Source organism: Melanotaenia boesemani, chromosome 2 (genome assembly GCF_017639745.1).
Source record: "Melanotaenia boesemani isolate fMelBoe1 chromosome 2, fMelBoe1.pri, whole genome shotgun sequence".
Lineage (NCBI taxonomy): Eukaryota > Metazoa > Chordata > Actinopteri > Atheriniformes > Melanotaeniidae > Melanotaenia > Melanotaenia boesemani.
Window position 1 is genome coordinate 39,916,337 of NC_055683.1, and position 21,912 is coordinate 39,938,248.

The 21,912-nt window shown below is 42.2% G+C and overlaps 1 protein-coding gene across 1 annotated transcript; it reads left to right on the forward strand.

Moving 5' to 3' along the window:
* The first annotated feature begins 11,587 nt into the window (after positions 1-11,587).
* LOC121628346 (ribonuclease inhibitor-like) lies at positions 11,588-21,911 on the forward strand. Its single transcript, XM_041967374.1, has 6 exons — positions 11,588-11,593; positions 11,842-11,872; positions 12,089-12,140; positions 12,240-12,398; positions 18,316-18,489; positions 21,836-21,911. The coding sequence occupies exons 1-6, from the start codon at positions 11,588-11,590 to the stop codon at positions 21,894-21,896; spliced, it is 483 nt and encodes a 160-aa protein (XP_041823308.1). The 3' UTR covers positions 21,897-21,911.
* The last annotated feature ends 1 nt before the right edge of the window (position 21,912 follows it).

A 21,912-nucleotide genomic window follows, 5' to 3' on the forward strand; every position in this document is an offset into this window, starting at 1 on the left:
GTGTAAATTCCTCTTCTTCAGAAGGGGCCTCACCACTGCTGTTTTACAGGCAGATGGGAAGACGCCCGTCTGAAGGAGGACCTCACCACGTCTACAAGCTCACGCTCAAAGAAAGCATCACATGTTTAAAGTGATGTGGGAACGGATCTAAAAGGCAGCTTGTTGGTTGAGTTGGGAGGAAACTGGAGCAGCATCTCTGCATCAACCAGGACAAACTCTCCAGTGTTTCCTCGGGTAAAAACAAAGCTTCAGGTCTGTTAAGATCAACATGTCGCTGAGATAAAAACTGGATCTAATAGCATTGATTTTACTTCTGAAGTGGTCTGCAAAGTCCTCACATGCAGCATGTGATGCTGTCATGGAGAACTTGTTCAAATCTCAGATATAAAACTTGTTTAAATCAGGGATTTGTTCTTGATATTTTTCCTTTTTTCCTCTTTAATGAACCATAGAACTATTGTATGTAAATGTTTGTATATTCTGTAAAACATCCTGTAATACATGGAAACGCTCACTATTCCATTTTTACACATGGAAACATGACTCAGCAATATTTTTACCAGGTAAATAAGACGTTTAGAAAGAAGTTTCCACTGCTAGGTCTGCCAGAAATCTGCTTTTTATTCCTGCACATGGATTCTATTATTGGTATCAGGACGTCTTTACTAAATGAAAAGTCCAGGAAGCCGTTCTTTCCCAGTATCACTGATATTTCCATGTTAGCTTTGTGTGGATAAACCCTGATGTGCTCGGCTGAAATGAGCTTTTCCATCATCTTGTTCCCACCGTCTGTTCCTGGAACTCAGAGCTCTCAGGATGTGGTCGTCACATCTTAGCAGCGACTTTCTTCCTTTGAATGTTTGAAGACTGAAGAGACTCATGAAGGTTTGAGACCTTCCACTGTGAAGATTATAGCTGCAGCATGCTGAATGACAGCAGGTGGAGGGCCTTTTATTTGGAGCTAGAAACAACACTTTTGGTTGCCCACAGAAGAAAAACACCAACACACAGTCCTGTTAGCTCAGATGTGTGAATGGAGGAAGAGGAGTCTTCATTGATGGTGGTTTGTCTCCCTCTGCTGGTGAAAATGTGAACAGCAGGATGTCAGTTGAATGAACTGATGAAGTAAAGAATTATTAAAATAGAAATAATGGAGCTCTTCTTTCAGATTTTTACTGTTAGTGTTTTTCTTTCCAGTGAAAACCTTTGCTGGTGTCTTCTTATTGAAAGCAGCTGCTACATAAACTTTATGTTCTGATCCTACGTTGAAATATTTCATCCTTGTTGTGACTGAATCAGCTCCTCTTTCATTTTATAAAAGTAAACCTCCAGGTGTTTGAGTCCAGCAGTTTGGCTGCAGGACTCATTTCCTGTTTTATTGTGTCCTGCAGCAGCAGATGGACTTCCACCCATACTGGTCATTTCCCAGTACAGCGCTGGACTTCCTGTCCACATTTTATTGAATCAACATTTATGGACATTTTATAGAAAAACTTTATTAAGAACCAGCTGAACAACAAGCCCAGTTTAGCTCAGCTTTGTGTGAGAAAAGGAAAACCTGGACTTTCTTTTTTCTATGAAAAGGTTCCAATAAACAGGTTTACTGATGTTGTTGAGTAAAGAAGAGACATCTGAACATGTTTATTTTACATTTCCTTCATAACTCACACACCTCTAGAAGTACAGCAGCCAGACTTTAATAGAAAACACACACACATGTGTACTTATTAATAATAAAGTTAATGTTTCTACTAATAAATGTATGAGTGTAAAAAGATGGCGCGGTCGTGGTCAGACGCCTTCCTGTGCTCCGTGTTTTTACTTTATCTTTACTTTCGCTGCTCTGAAGACACATCGCTGCTCGGTCTAGTCTCCAACAACGATGACACCACCAACATGAAGGAGGTGGAGACATGTTGCCATGACAACCACCTCCAGCTAAACATCAGCCAGACCAAGGAGCTGGTGGTGGACTTCAGCTGGAAACAGCAGCGCTCCTTCATCCTCTTCATCAGTGGTGCTACAGTGGAGAAGCTGAGGAACATCAAAGACCTCAGTGTGCAGCTGGTGGACACCTGAACCAACCTGGACCACCCACATACATTGTGTGTCCTAATTCAGGGTCGACACACATCGAAGTCTGCTTAACGTTCATGAAATGGCACAGCCTACCTAGCCAACAAGAATTTCCCATAGCAACAACACAGGACGTTGAATCATTTAAACCACTAAAATTACTCATATGACACTTCAGTGGATGCTGAACACAGACCGGCAACACCATCAGTTTAAAAAAAAAAAAAAAAAAAAAAAAAAACATGGTCTGAGACTGTTGTTTTCCAGTTGGTGCACACTTCATTAACCTCTTAAAAGTCCATGAATATCGAATATTAACAAATTTTAATGTCACGATTTAACAAACATGCTTTAAATGTACTTGGTTTTGTAATGTTTATGCTAAAGTGTAGTTTAAATTAGCATACTATTTTTAAAATAAAACTTTATTTAAACTTAATACGACTCTTATGAGCTCGGTTGCTGATTCGTTACCGTCTTGTGCGCAATGAATTCTGGGAGAAAAGAGGCCATGAAGGATGCATCACCAGCAGCCTCCGTTTGAGGCCAGACGAAGTGAGGATTTGAAGGGTGGATTTGGAATTCTGTGAATTGGGACAGTACTTCGCACACCGCGATGACGTATGTGGCTAGCGAATCCGCACTTCGAAGTGTGCAGACCCTGAATTGGGACACACCCACAGGCTCAGGTCAGGAAGCCAACATGGCGCTGACCACCTGAGGAGGTTCAGGGTCTCTTCTGTGGTCCTTAAAACCTTCTACAGGTCAACGGTCTGAACCGTCCTCTCTGCGGACATTGAACCAGATCCGAACCAATCTGAATCCTCTTAACATTTAAATCTACAGTTTGGAAGTGACTGGGTTCAGGTTTCTCTGCATATTGTACGTGCAGCAGATCATGTGAAAAATAAACATCTTGAATCTGATGTAAAACTCCAGACGGAGGAAAGGGGGGTGCTAGACTCCCAGTTCTCCTCCATCTGGGACCAGTTGAAGCTGAAACACAATGAACTCATTTTAAGGACAAAGATGACGAACAATTAAAAACTAGAGTTTAAGAACTGGTTCTGAATTCCAGCCGAGAGACTGGAACCAGAACTAAAGGCTTTCAGAGCTTCAGATTCTGGTCCAGGATCAGGTTTCTGTCTCTTTTGAGGAAACCTCCAGCAGTTTTGAGTAGTTCAACTCTAATAAAACAGACTGTCATATGTCGGATTTCTAACTGGGTAAGTAAACGCATCTCTGGGTTTACTTTCATTTCCTCTCAGGACGTCTTGATGCAGCTGAAATCCTCCATCTGAAGATAAAACTGAAGCCGTTTTTATTTGGTTTGATTTATCAGACTGAGGGTCCAGAACAACCTCGAACCAGAATGGAGGAGAAGTGGTCCAACAGAACAATCTGAGACCAGGAAGGGTTGCTGTGAACAAGGTATGTTGTGGGGGTGTTCGTGAAATGTCGAGTCAATATGTGTGGTTTATTAATCATTATCTTTTTAACAGCATTATTTATTTCTTTTTAACAATTTATTTGTGATTTTCTAGCTTTATATGGCATACTTGTAGATGCTCATAAATGTGCTACTTTATTTACTAAATATATATATATATATATATAGCTACTGGAAGTCATTATACCTGGTAATGACGTTATGTATTCTGTAGCTCTCGGAATTACGAGAGAACTTGAACGCCTCATTGCTGCAGTGTTGACGATTAGGTGTGGTCCCAATGCAGGGTCTGCACACTTCGAAGTCTGCTTCAAGTTTGCAGTGTTGCCAACTTGGCGACTTTCTCGCTAAATCTGGCGACTTTCTAAACCCTCTTAGCGACTTTTTTTGTCAAAAGCGACTAGCGACAAATCTAGCGACTTTTACTGTAGTTATTGGAGACTTTCTGGTGTTTTGGAGACTCTTTGAAAGCACATGTTGTTCTGCAGTTACTGTCGTGAACGAGCAGCGTGTGCTGCAGGAGCCCCACCCCGTCCCAAAGCACTCACACAGGCGGTCAGTCTCACAGCAGCTCGGGCAGCAGCTGCAGTGAGAGCAGCAGAGAGGAGACCCACCGCTCCGCTTATACACTGAAAATAAAAAGTAATGCGCAAAGGCGTCGCTGATCCCGCCCTGGCTTACAGAGCGGGATGTAAATGTAAATGTTTTTTTTTCGCTGTCATACTAAAATAAATAATTGCAGTGAATAAGTCCAGTGAACACTGTTACATGGCTGAAGTTTTATACTCCATGTACAGTGATCCTCAAAACATCTTGTATCTGACTTTTTTGAAACTTCTCGACAGCTTGGTTAGCCTGATAAAGTCTGGGAGTAGCAGGGTGCTGAATCCAATGGCAAATATTGATGTGCTCAAGGAGCCAATTGATGGATACATCAGTTGTAGGCTTCTAAGTGCAGCATAAGGTTAGAAACTAAACTAAAAGTAAGAAAACTAAAGAAAAAAACTAACTCTGCCAAAGTGTCTCTTTTGTGTTACTTTGCCGGTCCCAAGCCCGGATAAAGGAGGAGGCTTAGACATAAAGCAATTCCACGCAACTTAACAGTCGTTTGGTTAAATTTGATATTCTAACAATTAACAATAAAGGACAATGATTTATGTAATGTGGATCTCGACAAAGGTTATCAAAGCTTATTTTTTAAAAGTAATGGCCTATTTCAATGACAAAAATACAAAACAAAACAAAAAAACAAACCAAGAATCAACAGAAAAAACTATTTGTAGTTCTAAACATATTTAGGGTGTTTTTGACTCTCCTTTAGTCTCTCCATGATGTTATTTCTTTCTCCTACAATGGCCATTACATTACATGCAAATGGCCAATTATGCAAATTAGGCGATGACGTCATTTAGCGACTTCTAGCGACTTTCAGGACCAATAGCTACTTTCCTTACTGAGGAGTTGGCAATAGTGCAAGTTTGTGAAATGGGACAGCCTAGCTAGCTAACCAGAGGTTCCCATAGCAGCAACACAGGACGTTGAATTATTAAAACCTCTGAATTTGCCGTTTGCATATAATATAAAATTCATGAATTTCCCTGCAAGGGATTAATAAAGTATTTCTGATTCTGATTCTGATAGGACACTTAAGCAAACGTTACACCCACCGGGTAATAATGTTAAAAAAAAAAACAAAAAAGTGTCAGACGTTGTCACTTTCCAGCTGGTGCACACTTAATGACCCCTTAAAAAACACGAATATATATATTTATGTATTTTTTCTGTCCCCTCCGGTCAGGTCCAGCAATATTACATAGATTACATGATTCAAAGTAAATAAATTAATTAATTAATCAGACTATCAAGAGGAGCCTTACCCATAGGCCTTCCCTTGGCAGAGCAAATTTGTTCAGCATGATACAGCAACCAGATTATTATTTTGCTGCTGGACAAGACAGGTTAAAAAATAAAATAAAATAATACAGAATTTTAATTTCACCATTTACAAAACATGTTTTTAATGTACTTGTTTTTGTAATGTTTCTACTAAAGTGTAATAAAAAAAAAAACGTACTTTTTATTAACAAAACTTTTTTGAAACCTAAAACTACTCTTCTGAGCTCAGCTGCTGATTCCCCACCGTCTTATGCACCAGCAGCCTTCATTTGTAGAGATGGGATTTATGGCTCTTCAAAGGGAGCCGGATCATTATTATATAAGAATGACAACAATCGAAATATGTACCTATATATAATGTATTATACAAGATTTAAAAAGAATATAGGAAAAATATAGACAAAAAGGATAAACCTGAGCAGCCAGTGAAAATTCTAGTAAATGTTTTGGATAGATATTTCCAAACAATACTCTCTGCCCATAGATGCTTCACATGAATGGAGTGTGTAGGACATCAGACTTCTATGATGAAGGCAGTGTGGGAAATTTTATATAAAAAAAATGGCTCACAAATTAACAGCTCACAGCTGTGAATCGGTTCCAATCATTCATTCAAAAGAGCCGTTCAAAAGAACCAATTCATTCATGAACCTCACTGTTAAATAGTTAAGGCGTAGGGTGGACTGTATGGTAAAGGGGGTGATGTGAATGTGTCCCTGGAGTGTCGGTCATAACACAAGGAAAGGAGATTCATACAGGTTCATCCCATCCAGTGTTTATTTCTTATACTCAGGCTTGGTAGAGCACAGCAACACAGTGGCTACAAATAATAATTACAGCCACTTTGTTTTTGTATGTGGTTCTGTAATACAAATAAAAAGGAATAATTACAATAATTACAATACAAATTTACATACTGAACTCTGATTATGTGGCTGAATACCAGTAAACATGTTTTCAGGTGGGCATTAATCTGCCTCTCAGACCAGCTTTACTTATTACCAAAACACAATACAATGCTGCCATCTAGTGGCCGAAGCGAATAATGCTTCTGAAGACATGCGCCGCCTTCAATCACCCGTCTGTACAAGATTAACCAATAAAGTCCTACGTCTCTTTCATGTGCAATAACGTACCAAACTCAAATACCTGTACTAGACAATATTACAACTACCTGTTGGCGTGATACAGGTGTAAACTAAGGTACACGTAAAGAATAAATAGCATTATTTACACAGAATAATGTACGGATTAGACAGGTGGAAATGTAGGACGGCAACTTTGATTAATATAAACATTTCCGACTACAGTTTGAACAACAACTATGGTTTGAACAGCACTAACTAACTGATATTAATTAGAATAAGGTAAATATTCAACGGTTGAATTGTATAGCTTATTCTTTGATCAGTTAGGCACACGAGACGCACAAATCTCTGGTTCGCTGCAGCAGGACATCATCCGTTCACCATCTGGATTGTTCTCACAGGCGCACAGGAGCTGTCTTTCTAACAGTCACATCTCCATTTGTTTGAGGCCAAAGTGCAGACTTGTAGAGTGGATTCGGAGGCTCCTTCTAATTCTCTGATTTGGGACAGTGCTTGGTACACCACAATGACGTATGTAGCCGACACTTCGAAGTGTGCAGACCCTGAATTGGGACACACCTAATATTTACACAACCAACAGAGGCCTCTTAGCTTTAAAACGTAACAATCGACCAGATTTAGCTGCATGTTAAAACGACCCTTGTGGTCGTTTTTCTGGAAAGAACAGGCTCCTCCACCTTTCTGACCCTGGTGATGACCACGCCGCCCCCACCAGATAAAACCTGTTCTAGTTTTCCAACGTGGTCCATCAGGATCTCAATCTCACATTCCGAAAAAAATCCACTTCTTCCGTCTTTTCCCTCCTGAGTTGTCATGGAAATGATATGATGAATAATTATAGGCGTCCATCTGACCTCTTATAACCACCATGTGGGAGGGGCAAGGCGCTCCCTCACATGTGGCAACTTTAGAGTTGATTGTGATTTATAAACGGAAACAGATATAGGACGTGAGTCCGCATGCTTTTATAAATCTGAAAGTTTTGTGGGCCCCCTACATACACCACCTGTAGTTTTCTTTGCTACACACAGTTTTATGTCTTTATTCCAGTTTCCAGGAGATTACCAGTAAAGCTTCTCTGTAGAACTGGTCTCCGCTCTGATCTGAACACTTTCACCTTCTTTGAGTCAAACTGCTGCAGGAAGATTTTCAGTGAAACAGCTGAAATGAAAATTGATCCTAAATGTGGAAAAAAGCTTCAGTGTGAGCAGCTGTGATGGAGCAGATAATCCACCTGTAGAGGTGAAGATGATGAAGATGAGGAGTGGCTGACAGGAAGCAGGTTAACGGATCAGAACCTACAGTGTGTGATTCTGCAGCTCCTTCAGTCAGACTTTCCATCCAAACTGGAATCACTTCATTTTTCCTTCTTTAACTTCATCCTTTAGTTTCTGTTTCTGACAGAAAATGTCAAACTTTTTTTCCTGCTTCCTGTTTTAAATCTTCATCTGATTTAGTTTCACGTTCTGTTCATGGTAATAAAAGGAGGAGAAATGTTTCCTCTTTTGAGGCTGGTCTGCAGCTCCATCCCTCCATCTGGTGTCCTGATAGAAGTCCAGCAGCTGAAGGCAGCTTCCTCTTCCTCACTGCTGTCTGACTGCATCCATCTGACTCTGATATGAAGCAGAAACTCAGAGCCAATCAGAGGAGGAGCAGCAGATGATGGAAAGGAGGATTTCAGTAGATGTTCAGATGAATGATGTGTGTTTCCTCTGCAGGTGAAGGTAGAAAGTGTGTGTGAGCTGATGTGAATCCAGCATCATGGATCAGGACAGAGAGGAGGGAGTCCCTCCCTCTAAAACCACTCAGAGGTGAGATGTCCATCTCTAACTGTCCATGACTCTTCTCCATGTCAGAGATCACAACTCACATCACCAAACATCTGGATTCACAGGAACCAGCCTGAACCTGGACCTGGACATGGACATGGCCATGGACATGGATATGGACCTGGACCTGGACCTGAACCCAGACCTAAACGTTGGCGTAGACTTAGTTTTGGACCTGAACCTGAACCTGGACCTGGACCTGGACCTGCACCCAGCTGTGTCTCCATGAAGAGTGACTGGTCGATGCATCAACCTCCTGATCTAAGAGCAGACCAGCAGTGAGTATCAGAGTCCAGTGGAGGTTGGATCAGGTTTCAGATGAAAACCAGTTTCAGGTTCATCATTTCTGGACGTCTCTGCTGAGACGAATCTGCAGCATCATGATCGTCATGTGATAGATTTGATTTGTCTTCCAGATTCTTCTGCAAACTAAATGTTGAACAATTTCAGAATTCAGCTGTAAAATCATTAAACCATCTTTATTCACAGGAATCAACCTGGACCTGGACCTGGACCTGGACCTGGACCTGGACCTGATCCCAGCTGTTTGTCCTTTAAGAGCGACAGGTCGATGGATCATCCCCCTGAGTTTAAATCAGAGCCACAGAGGTGAGCTGTGTGAAATTGTTGCATCAGTTTAGTTTTATTCCATCTTGTGTTTAAACTCAATAATAATAATAATAATAATAATAATAATAATAATAATAATAATAATAGCAATAATAATAATAATAATAATAACAATAATAATAATAATAATAATAATAATAATAATAATAACAATAATAATAATAATAATAATAATAATAATATAATAATAATAATAATAATAATAATAATAATATAATAATAATAATAATAATAATAATAATAAAGGACATCTTCAGTATTTAAGGTGAAATATCCAGATGAAGCTCTAATAATAAACATGTGAGTTTTATTAAATATTTCTTGTGAGCTGAGAATAATCAGGAGGATTCTGTCTCAGTGCAGGAAACATAGAATCTCCATAATTCAACTTTCTCATCTGTGGAACGTAGAAGCAGACGAGAGTTTTTCCTCCTCTGGAAAAAGGAAACAGATTCTGGACGTTTTCCAGAAGTTCAGGAGATTCTCTGAACCTCAGTTACTAAGTGACCTGCAGTCAGTTTGGCTCCTCACAAACACACCAAACTTTTTCTTAGTGGAAAACTCCAACATCACACACATTTATACTGGGAGCTGCCCAGTCTAACCAGTCTCATCCAAGCACACACTGGCTGTGGCTGCCTTGCTCCAGGGCACCTCAGCACAGAGCTTCATGAAGGTGTTGGTGAGAGCTTCCTAAAAGCTGGAAGCAGCTTCTCCATGTGACAGAATGTGATGTGGTTCTTCCTGATTCCTCCACAGAGTGGACCAGCAGAGCTCAGAGCTTCCCAGTGGTCAGTCTGCCCAGCAGCATCAAACACAGCTGGACTCCATATTTATGGTCTGTACATGTACAACAACTACTTCTCCATCTCTTCTGTCCACATCATCTCCATGCTGACCTTTGTAGACCAGTGGATTGTCAGTGTGTCCAACATGGATCTGATGTTTGGCTCCATGATTTCAGTCTGATTGTGTCCTTCATATCGTTTCTCTTCCAGCTGCTGGAGGACAACATGATCACTTTCATGAAGAAGGAGCTGAAGAAGTTCCAGAAGCTTCTGAGTCCAGATTACCCAGAATGCTCAGTGTTGGAGGGTGAGGATGAGGAGCAGAGGAAGAGCAGCAGAGAGGCGTTAGTGAAGATCACAGTGGACTTCCTGAGGAGGATGAAGCAGGAGGAGCTGGCTGAGCGTCTGCAGAGCAGTAAGAGGATTTCTCTAAAGATTGAAGCTGCTGGATAAACGACACATTTACTGATGTCTCAACACATGAACATCACATATTCACATCCTCATTCCTCAGAGGCTTCAAATCTTTACTGACTCGTCTTATTTCTTCTTGTCTTTCAGAACGTCTGGCTGCAGCTTGTCAACGTAAACTAAAATGTGGTCTAAAGAAGAAGTTCCAGTGTGTGTTTGAGGGGATTGCTAAAGCAGGAAACCCAACCCTTCTGAACCAGATCTACACAGAGCTCTACATCACAGAGGGAGGGACTGCAGAGGTCAATGATGAACATGAGGTCAGACAGATTGAAACAGCATCCAGGAAACCACACAGACCAGAAACAAGCATCAGACAAGAAGACATCTTTAAACTCCCACCTGGAAGAGATGAACCAATCAGAACAGTGATGACAAAGGGAGTGGCTGGCATTGGGAAAACTGTCTTAACACAGAAGTTCACTCTGGACTGGGCTGAAGACAAAGCCCACCAGGACATCCAGTTGACATTTCCACTGACTTTCAGAGAGCTGAATGTGCTGAAAGAGAAAAAGTTCAGCTTGGTGGAACTTGTTCATCACTTCTTTACTGAAACCAAAGAAGCAGGAATCTGCAGCTTTGAAGAGTTCCAGGTTGTCTTCATCTTGGACGGTCTGGATGAGAGTCGACTTCCTCTGGACTTCCACAACAATGAGACCCTGACTGATGTTACAGAGTCCACCTCAGTGGATGTGCTGCTGACTAACCTCATCAGGGGGAAACTGCTTCCCTCTGCTCGCCTCTGGATAACCACACGACCTGCAGCAGCCAATCAGATCCCTCCTGACTGTGTTGGCATGGTGACAGAGGTCAGAGGGTTCACTGACCCACAGAAGGAGGAGTACTTCAGGAAGAGGTTCAGAGATGAGGAGCAGGCCAGCAGGATCATCTCCCACATGAAGACATCACGAAGCCTCCACATCATGTGCCACATCCCAGTCTTCTGCTGGATCACTGCTACAGTTCTGGAGGATGTGCTGGAAACCAGAGAGGGAGGAGAGCTGCCCAAGACCCTGACTGAGATGTACATCCACTTCCTGGTGGTCCAGACCAAAGTCAAGAAGGTCAAGTATGATGGAGGAGCTGAGACAGATCCACACTGGAGTCCAGAGAGCAGGAAGATGATTGAGTCTCTGGGAAAACTGGCTTTTGATCAGCTGCAGAAAGGAAACCTGATCTTCTATGAATCAGACCTGACAGAGTGTGGCATCGATATCACAGCAGCCTCAGTTTACTCAGGAGTGTTCACACAGATCTTTAAAGAGGAGAGAGGACTGTACCAGGAGAAGGTGTTCAGCTTCGTCCATCTGAGTGTTCAGGAGTTTCTGGCTGCTCTTCATGTCCGTCTGACCTTCATCAAGACTGGAGTCAACCTGATGGAAAAACAACAATCACACTTCAGGTTGTCCACAATTTTTATGAAACCAGATGCAAAACATCTCCATCAGAGAGCTGTGGAAGAAGCCTTACAGAGTCCAAAAGGACACCTGGACTTGTTCCTCCGCTTCCTCCTGGGTCTTTCACTGCAGACCAATCAGAGTCTCCTACGAGGCCTGATGACACAGACAGGAAGTAGCTCACAGACCAATCAGGAAACAGTCCAGTACATCAAGAACAAGATCAGTGAGGATGTGTCTGCAGAGAGAAGCATCAATCTGTTCCACTGTCTGAATGAACTGAATGATCGTTCTCTAGAGGAGGAGATCCATCAGTTCCTGAGCTCAGGACGTCTCTCCACAGATAAACTGTCTCCTGCTCAGTGGTCAGCTCTGGTCTTCATCTTACTGTCATCAGAAGAAGATCTGGAGGTGTTTGACCTGCAGAAATACTCTCCTTCAGAGGAGGTTCTTCTGAGGCTGCTGCCAGTGGTCAAAGCCTCCAGCAAAGCTCTGTAAGTACATATATAGCAGGATGTGGAGAAATATACTGCTGCTGGTATAAGGGTACATCATGGGACAGATTATTACTTGTCTTATTATTTCCTCTTCAGACTGAGCAGCTGTTCCCTCTCAGATGAAGGATGTTCAGCTCTGTCCTCAGCTCTCAGCTCTCCGTCCTCCAGACTGAAGGACCTGGACCTGAGAATCCAGGACTCAGGACTGAAGGAGCTGTGTGATGGACTGGAAAACTGGAAACTGGAAACTCTCAGGTCAGGTTTCTCTGCTGCTCTCACATGTTTTTCCTCTGTTTCAGCTTCAAACATCTCTGTGATGGAATAATCTGCAATGTTTTCTAAACTACTTTGAAATATTGTGAATGAAATATATCCAGAGTAACACATCTTTTAAAATGAAGGAACATGTGTTTTATTTAGGACTTAAAGGTATAAATGAGCCTCTGGTTAAATAAAGATGCTCTACTTTGTCTCTCAGCTTTGGTTGAAACGTTGCTCGTCCTGCTTGTTCATCACGTTGTTTCCATCCAGTGGTTCAGTCACATAGTAAACAGAATCACCCCCAATGCTTCTTCCTGCCTAAACTCCTTTACCCTGATGGAAAACATCATGGAGTTTAGGAAAGGTGGTGGGATAAATTCAGAGGGATCCAAGAAAAGATGACAGCGTTGCATTGAGAATCCGACCACAATGAGCCTCACCTGTGGTTTTATTCTGCAGCTCTGAAACTACAGATGTTCAATAAATATTCTACAGAAAGGGATTCAGATATTTCATCTAATGCAGTCTGATCACACTGACATGGAAACTATATGTCATGTGGACGTGTTCAGATATAAAATATGACTTTATAATCAAGCTTGGTGATTAAAGGGAAGGAAAAGTAAAACATGTTGTCACAGCTGCTCACACTCACCCCACTGTCCTCATATATGTCCACACATTTACCAGTTAGTACAACTGGATAAACACCAGCATTGCTTCCAAGGCTGCAGCCAGAATGAAGTGTGTTATGGAATTATCTCCTTTCATAAAGGAAGCTACACTGTTCCTCAAAGAGGTCATAAAGAAAGCATTGGAGCAGCTTTCATTAGCATCTGATGGTTTCAGACAGCTCTTACCATGGCTGCTGCTCACACACTTCCAGGTTCTTCACTCTGTAAGGAAGGTTCTGGAGCAGACTGGACACTTAGACCAGACCAGGGATGGTGTATCCATACTCTGGAGTCCATACTTTGATTTCAGCCAGTCAGATATCAGATCTGATACTGTGTGAATATGGAGATACCGCTCTGCTGAGACAAAAAAGACATTTGTTTTCACTTCTGAGAGTTTTAGACACTAAAATTGTGTGTGAAGTCCAGCAACAGTTTTTCCTTCTGTGTCACATGATCATGGCAGCTGATCGTGGCTTCAGATGTCAGGATGTCATGATGATGCTGCTTCTGTAAGTGATGATGAGGCTTAGATATTTTACTGGTTTAATGCAGGTTATTACACATTATATTTTATTATATTTAACATATTACTAGTTACAAGTTACATGTTACAAAAAGGTTGCCGGTTCGAATCTCGGCTGGGGGGAGGTTTGAACCTTGAGGGTGGTGGCCTTTCTGTGTGGAGTTTGCATGTTCTCCCCGTGTATGCGTAGGTTCTCTCCGGGTTCTCTGGCTTCCTCCCACCGTCCAATGACATGCATGATAGGTTAATTGGTTATTCTAAATTCTCCCTAGGAGAGGGTGTGTGTGTGAATGGTTGTTTGTCTATCTGTGTTGGCCCTGCGACAGACTGGTGACCTGTCCAGGGTGTACCCTGCCTCTCACCTGTTAAAATGCTGGGATAGGCTCCAGCTCACCCACGACCCATATGGAATAAGCGGTCAAGATAATGGATGGATGGGTGGATATTACTAGTACTTATAGTTTATTAACTTCCCATTTAATTAGAATAATCTTATTAATCTGTAGTTTAACTATTTTTATCATTAATTTAAAAAGATTTTATATTTTTAAATGTAAATCAGTGTAATTTATTATCGCTTTAAAAGCCTCTCAGGTATTTACATTTGTGAGTTTTATTTATGTTTCATGCTGCCGTTGTAATAAAGATAATAATACACACTGTGTAATCATGATTCTCCTTTAAGGACAAAGAAGCATCAATATCGGTATCAGTATCGATGAAAAGTTCCATAAACTAATGGTATCGTATTGACGGGGAAGATTTTGGTACCGCCGTCCCTAGACTAGACTGACTAGACTAGACCAGGTGTTGTAAAGACTCTTTTCTTCTCTCAGTGGAGACTGTAGTTCTGTCAGCTCATGTGGGAAATGCTGCCATCTGCTGCTGCAGCTACTAACTGCACCTCATGTTGGTGCAGTTTGCAGCTACACCAGGGGCCTCATTTATCAAGCTGTAGCTACAAAAACTGGCGTACGCTGCTCATAGTCAACTTTTGGGATTTATAAAAACCAAACTGGGAAAATGTTCTACCTCCACGGCAACTCTGACCCAGGCGTACGCACAAAATCTGGGAAAACGGGAAACGGCGACACCAACGGTCCAGAATAAAATCAAGGAAATGATGTGAAATGTGAGACATTTGTACACAATCCACTATTACCTTTCACACCACGTGTTAGATATTAAAGCTGTTTGCAGAAATGAATAATTCCATATTAATTCTCCTAAGAGTTCACGCTCAGAAATAAAAACAGGATTTCCAAGAAAAAGGGAGATGGTATTAATAAGAAGCTCAACCACTAAAATATGTTCTGTTGTTGTGAAACAAAACTTAGATGTTATAAAATCCATCCAGCTAAATAAGGTGGACAGTCTGCTGCCAGCATGAACCAGTCAGTAAAAGAAAATATGGGTGGAGTCTCTGGCCTCACCCTCTCCAGCCACAGCTGCAGCTCCACCCACCCAGCTGGAGCACCAGGAACAAGAAAGAAATATTATTTAACACTAAACAAACTGCTACCAATCTCAGATGTATCTGTACATATTTATTTTATACCATGGGCTGTAGCGTTAGAGTGGAGTTAATATCCACCCCTGTGGGATTCGAACTTTGGTCTCCCGCATGGCAGACGGATGCCCTGCCAGCTGTGACATCCAGCCGCACCATCCTCCTCTCTGGCGTGTCTTCCCTCTGATATGGCATTGACAGCATCTCCACCTGCTGCCCTCCTCCACCTTTCTGACCCTGGTGATGACCACTCCGCCCCCACCAGATAAAACCTGTTCTAGTTTTCCAACGTGGTCCATCAGGATCTCAGTCTGACATTCCAAAGAAATCCTCCTCTTCCATCTTTTCCCTCCTGAGCCATCATGGAAATGATGTGATGAAAATGTATTACAGGCGTTCACCTGACCTTTTATAGCCACCATGTGGGCGGAGCAAGGTGCTCCCTCACCTGCACCAACGTTAGAGTTGATTGTGATTTATAAACGGAAACAGGCGTGGGACGTGCGTCCGCATGCTTTTATAAATCTGGAAGTTTTGTGCTGCATTTCCTTGTTTCCCTGCGGACGCCGCCTGTAGTCTGCTTTGCTACGCTCAGGTTTATAAATGAGGCCCCAGATCTTCTGCAGGTTTATTGCTCTGCCACAAATAACATCCACAGACTGAGAAGAGATTTAAAGATGTGTGAAAAACATTTCACATGTAGAAATGGTTTATCAGACTTTCATGTAATTATCAGTCCACACAGGTCTTTGCTGTGAAACCAGCTCTACCTTTAACACTTTCATTTCACGGTGAACTGAAGATGTAGACGCTGTTATTAATTACATTAAACATGTTTGTGGATAGTGAGATATTTGTAGCTGATGGGAGATATTTGCACAATCTCTCCTATAAATGTTAGAAAGTCAGATAAAACTTGTGGATAGAGAACTAACAATGAAACTAGATTGTGTATCTCCACTTTTCAAAGCTCCCTATTAGAAGTTCAGCAGATATTCTGCCTGTACAGAGCAAATTCTGGATTTGTTATTTTCAGGATTGTATTTTAGTTGTTCATAAACATTAAATGTAACATAAGTTTAATACAAATATTATTAATGTTGTTTGATTCCTTCTCTTCAGACTCAGTGAATGTTCCTCTCAGATGAAGTTCAGCTCTGTCCTCAGTTCTCAGCTTTCAGTCCTCCAGGCTGATAAAACTGGACCTGAGTATAAAAAATAGTCTTGAGGCACTTTTACAGGCACATCATTGTAGTCCAGTTCTCCCTTTCCTCATCCTCATCATCCTCATGACCAAATACCACAGAGTCATCAGGAAACTTCTGAAGTGGCCTCTGTGCAGTAGTTGAAATCCGTGGTGTGGAGGGGGAAGAGCAGGGGAGAGAATACAGTTCCCTGAGGGGCCCCAGTACAGCAGATACTGGTGTCCTCAGCTCCAAGTCCAGGTTACTAACCGATGAGGATCCAGAAGTGGTCTGAACATGAATCAGAACTGTTCCAGTCTCTCCAGGGTCGGCATGATGTGTATAGTCCGTGTTGTGTGTCTCTAGTGCTTTAAGCCACGAGGATATGGAGAGTTTGTTTTACTCGGTGATGTGGTCGACAGTACCTGAGATTGTAATAAATACACTCCAGTCTTGTGTTTGTAAGCAGGCTACGGCAGAGAGGACCAGGTCATCTGCAGATGGGGGGTAAGCAGAGGAAGGAACATAAACAGTCAACATTATAACATGAGAAAACTGTAAATATTAATAAAACTCAAATATCAAACGTTTCAATGTCTGTACAACTAATGTGCTCTCTGATGGAGGTTTCAGCCAGATTGACATAGTTTATCTACTAGTATGCCGAGCCCTCTTCCTTTCCTCTTACCGCTAGCAGTGCTGCTTCTGTCAGCGTCTGGAAACCCTCCATGGAAACCGTGAATATTCAGGTGCAGCCACAGCTCCAGGAAGCACATTAAGCTAACACAATACTCCTTCTGACTTTAGGCTACCACTGTTAGCTCTGACATCATTTTCTTCTTTATATTCAAATATAATATAAACAAAGGACAGCTAAACAACACAGACCTAAACATGAACAGTGAGATTATAACAAGACAGAACCAAGATCCAGACTTATAGCCGTAGACCAACACACAAAATATGGTTCAAAACTAGTCTGACAGACACACAGACTAGATTTGATTTTTAAATGTCCAGGTGATTATTACTGAGATGGGATTTACACCAGAAGTTAAAATTACAGCTTCTAGAAACTCTTTCCATCAAAAAGAAACTACAACCGGAATAAACCAAATGAACCTAGTCATGCTAGAAGTTAAACCTCCACTTTTTAGTAAATGCCAGTGAAGTATCTGATGCTTAGCCTTGCATGTGACTGTATTTGGTGGCAGATGTAGCAGCCATTTGCTAAGAGTCAGTGAATTCTGGGCTCCATGTATGGACGGGGTTATAGGTTCCTACTAGGGGTCCATATGCAGCGTTTTGTGTTTCCATTTGCAAACCTGTATCAGACCGTGGACATGAACCATCACTAGGATCCTGACATTGACTTACAGACCTCACAGAATCTGCAGATCTGTTTGAGTTTGCATCCGGAGCTCTTTTTTTTTTTTTTTTGTCTCCCAACCATTTTTGTAATATCATCAAAACGGCCTCACGAACCAGAAAGGTAACCTCACAATGACATCACCAAATTTTTAAAAAGTGTATTTCCTTCCTTTAACGTCGCTCATCCATCTTGCTGACCTGTGATTGTGTGTTCTTCATGGTGAGAGGTGGATCACAGCAACCCAGCTCTCTTGTTCCTCGTCTTCATTCCACCTCTGCAGCCTCTGTGGTGACAGTAGGAATTTCTATTATTCTGGCCAATAAGGCAGCTGGCTGCAGGACAATCAGCTGACATCTGGAGTAAACAATCAGAGCAGCATGAAATAGTGCTGCAGTCCCTTGACTCAATGACAGGAACAGTCCTGCAGCTAAATAAACGGCAAAAATCTCAACCAGCCTGTAGGAGTGGGTGCAGCTTCAATGAAAAGTAAAATATAGAAAGTAACAATTAAGACAAAAAGCTGGTTAAAAGTTAAAGAAACAGGAAAAGCTAAGGAGTGACTGCAGCAGGCTATACACAGGTTGGTACATGCACTAACTGTGTGTAAAACGTTCTCCATAATTTTATCTCCCTCTTTCTCTCCAGGCTGAGAGTGTGTGGTCTCTCGGAGTGGAACTATGGACCTCTGTCCTCAGTCCTCTGCTCCCAGTCCCCCAGTCTGCCAGAACTGGACTTGAGTTACAGCGACCTGCAGGACTCAGGACTGAAGAAGCTGTGTGATGGACTGAAGAGTCCAAACTACAAACTGGAAACTCTCAGGTCAGGATTCATCAAATTCATATATAATGTTAAAGGGATGGAATGTAGGGCTGGGCAATTAATCGAATTTTAATCACAATTACGATCTGGGTTTTCAACGAACATAAAAATGAAATGGTCCGATTATGTTTTGTCCTTCGATTTGTGCTGTTTTCAAATCGAGCGCAGCTGTCATTGCAGCGCTTTGCTGCAGACTCCTCCCACTGCTGCAGACTCCTCCCACAGCCCCGACCGCTTTAGTTTTATTCAGAACGAGTTGCAGACACCTGGACACACGGGAGGCAACGTCACTCCTTCTCCATCATTTTTTATGTAAACTTGCGCGAGGAAGGGAAAATCGCTGCCCTCCTCCAGCCAAGCGACAGTCGTGCATGTAAAATGTTGCGTTCGTGCACGCAGACGTGCACACGGGGGCTTGCGACGCAACACAAAAAAATAGAAAAATGTTAACAAACGTTATAAACAAACAACTTTTTTCTCAATTAACACAGTGAACAATCCGGGATTTAAGAAACTCATCAACACTTTGGACAAATGTGGTGACAGTCCGATGTTTCGCCACCGCTACGGACCTGTGGTAAAGCCGCACCAGAGCCATATAGAAATGTTGCGCTACATTTTATTGACGCGGATTTCAACGTGAAAACGAAATGTCTCCAGAATATTTTTTTCCAGATCACACCAGGTGGAACATACTGTGTACTGGGTATCAATCCTCTGTTGGTGTTTACAAAGCATACACACTCCAGAGGGGATAGCTGCAAACACCTTGGCGTCCTCCACAGGCGTTACAGGGATGTTGTATTTATACAGAAATTCTTCATAAGTTAAAAGAAGCCCTCGTTGTTAAACAGCTGATCTACCAGTATAATACTGGTATGAAACCAGTTTCTATAAAGTGCTTTGTGTTTATATAAGATGTCCTTGTTATTCCAGATATAGTGTGTGTGTGGTGGAAAGTTGTGTTTATAGATAAGTGACCATGATAAGAAGGCTTGGTGATGAAAAGCCGACAGTTTGAGTGGATTTTACCAACATGATAATTACACATTTTATTATCAAAGATCACACACTAAGTGAGAATCAAACAAAGTATTTTTATTAAGAGCTGATCAGCAATGGGAGTCACACAGTCAAACAGCTTTGGCTGAGCAAGTCCGCAGACATACACATGGGCTTGGTTAATATAGACTCGCATGACGTGATGGCATCAAGGTCGTTGGTGCAAATCCTCAGTACACTGTCTTCAAACCCTGCACAGCCTGGTACACAGTTTCTAAAGAATGTTATCAGTGGTGTGATGGGAGAGGAGAGCTCACTAAATATTATCTGGGTACAAGTCGTTCTCCTCCTCAGTGAATCATAAGTCAAGGTTTTTAATAATACAAAGTGTAAATAATAGAGTTTAAGGGCTATGTGTATACATTTTCCATTACAATCCACCCCTTTGATTAAAATGAAACATATTAATCACACATAAGGAGAAAATTTACTCAAAGAACTCCAAATCACCAACATCATAGTAGGGAGAGGAATCCTCTGGAACATAATGATGAACATGGAAATTGAACGTTCTATTAATGAAAACGGTCTAATAGGGGGTGGCATGTGGCACCAGTCCACAAACATAGCAGCTGTCATTTGTCAATTTATGAGCTGACATGTTTGCAACCTGCCACCAAAGATTATCAGTGTGGTCATGATGAGCAGGGTGTGGTCGTCTCGGCGGTGCCTCCTTAAGGAGGGTGCTTCTGTCCCCTGCAGTCGTCTGGCGGGTTGGGATGGAGCTGGGGTACGTTGTGTTGTGCGAGGACCGGTTGGATCCAGGTACCAGAAGAGGAGTGTGATGAGAAGGATGGTGCACTTCATGTCGCCACGTGGAGGGTAGACTACCTCACACGGGGCTGACCTCAGGGATTATTGTGCCCTGTGGTTGAGAGGTCAGCTGGTGGAGCTGGGGTTGGTGGATCATGGAACCTCCTACAGTGGGATGCGTGGATCCACGTGGACCTTTCAGCGACCTTCACCACTGTGTGAGTGACCAACAGGACCTGGAAGGGACCCGGCCACCTTTTAGACCGCATGTGCTTCCTCCTCTTCTCTCTGACCAGGACCCAGTCCCCAGGAACCAGGGAACGGAAGGACCCGATGCTGGGCATGGCAGGCCTTCCTTAACCACAGTGTACCTGCACTGAAAAAAATGACTCTTTGGCCCTGTAAATATTATTTCCTCCTTATGTGTAATTTCTACTAGTAATTCTTCTTACACTATTTTTACTCCAAAATGTCCCTTTTGATCAATGTGTAACTTTGTTTTTCTATGTAAATTTGAACCATAGCACGCTGTAGAATTAACTAGAGTAAACCATTAATTGTTCCGTCTGATAAAAGCGAGTAAAATGTACTTGGGCCCTTTAATTCAGCTTGTGAACGACATCGCAAGAAAATGTGCCCGCAAAGTTGGAACCGTTGGAACAGGTCACGACAGGTTCAGGGCTTCGTGTTCTGGAGGAGAGGCGCATGAAAAGGAGCCGTAGAAAACTGAATCTAACTGAAGGACAAGAAGAGACGGTGAATGTCCCACCAGTTCATGTGAGTATGTTCGTGTGCTTTGTTAACAGTTTGCTTGTCGGTCAGTGACACTGTTGTTGTTTTCTGTGGGCTTTGCCAGCTAACGCTGACAATCAATCCTTTTAGCTAGCTAGCTAATGATACACTGAGCCTGCCACACACCACTGTCGCGGTCATGTTGAGAATTAGCGGGAGTGTCAGTGTACGCAGTCTAGTGCCAGTCCTGTACACCCGTTTCTAAGACAATGCAGCCAAATTCCGATTTATTTTCTGTTGTAAGACAATGAAGCATGTCATTACTTATAGGCCAATTTTACATTTTAAATCACTGTCCCGTAGATTGTTTTTTTGCGTCTGTCAGAGCAACTCTGACACCACCAGCTAAACTTATCTTGTCAGTAGAATCTAGTGTATTTAAGTAGCATGTCATCTCATCATATTTTCGGACAAGCATACTGTCTGGTCAGAGTGTGCTCACCCATGCGTGTTTGTGCTAATCTGAGTGAAACTCCTGAGTGCGCCAAGTAGAGCAGCAGCAAATTGTAAACGCTGCTATCTGGAGACAGAAACCACGCACTTTCGTGTTTAATACAGGGGGGCAGAAATCCCACATATTGCCCAATAGACACGTCAACAACACAGTTTTGTCCTGTATATCTTTTACAGTGAGCAATTGTGCAGATGTGCTCGTTTGAGTATTTTGTGGTCTTAGAACAGAAACAGTAGTGTGGAGTTAGAGTGGAGTCTTCTGATTTTTATTTCTGTTTCTTTGTAGTTATCGGTGTGTGATGTGGGCACCCAGCCTCCCTCATCTTAGTTGTAAAGTTTCATTGTAGCTCCGAGAAGTGGTGG

What these genes read in the sequence shown, in the direction of transcription:
- LOC121628346 (XM_041967374.1), top strand. An exon ending in GTACATCAAGAACAAGATCA is followed by an intron (nt 11,873 to 12,088) that starts GTGAGGATGTGT and finishes ACTCTCCTTCAG; the next exon opens with AGGAGGTTCTTCTGAGGCTG. An exon ending in TACAAACTGGAAACTCTCAG is followed by an intron (nt 18,490 to 21,835) that starts GTCAGGATTCAT and finishes GTTTCTTTGTAG; the next exon opens with TTATCGGTGTGTGATGTGGG.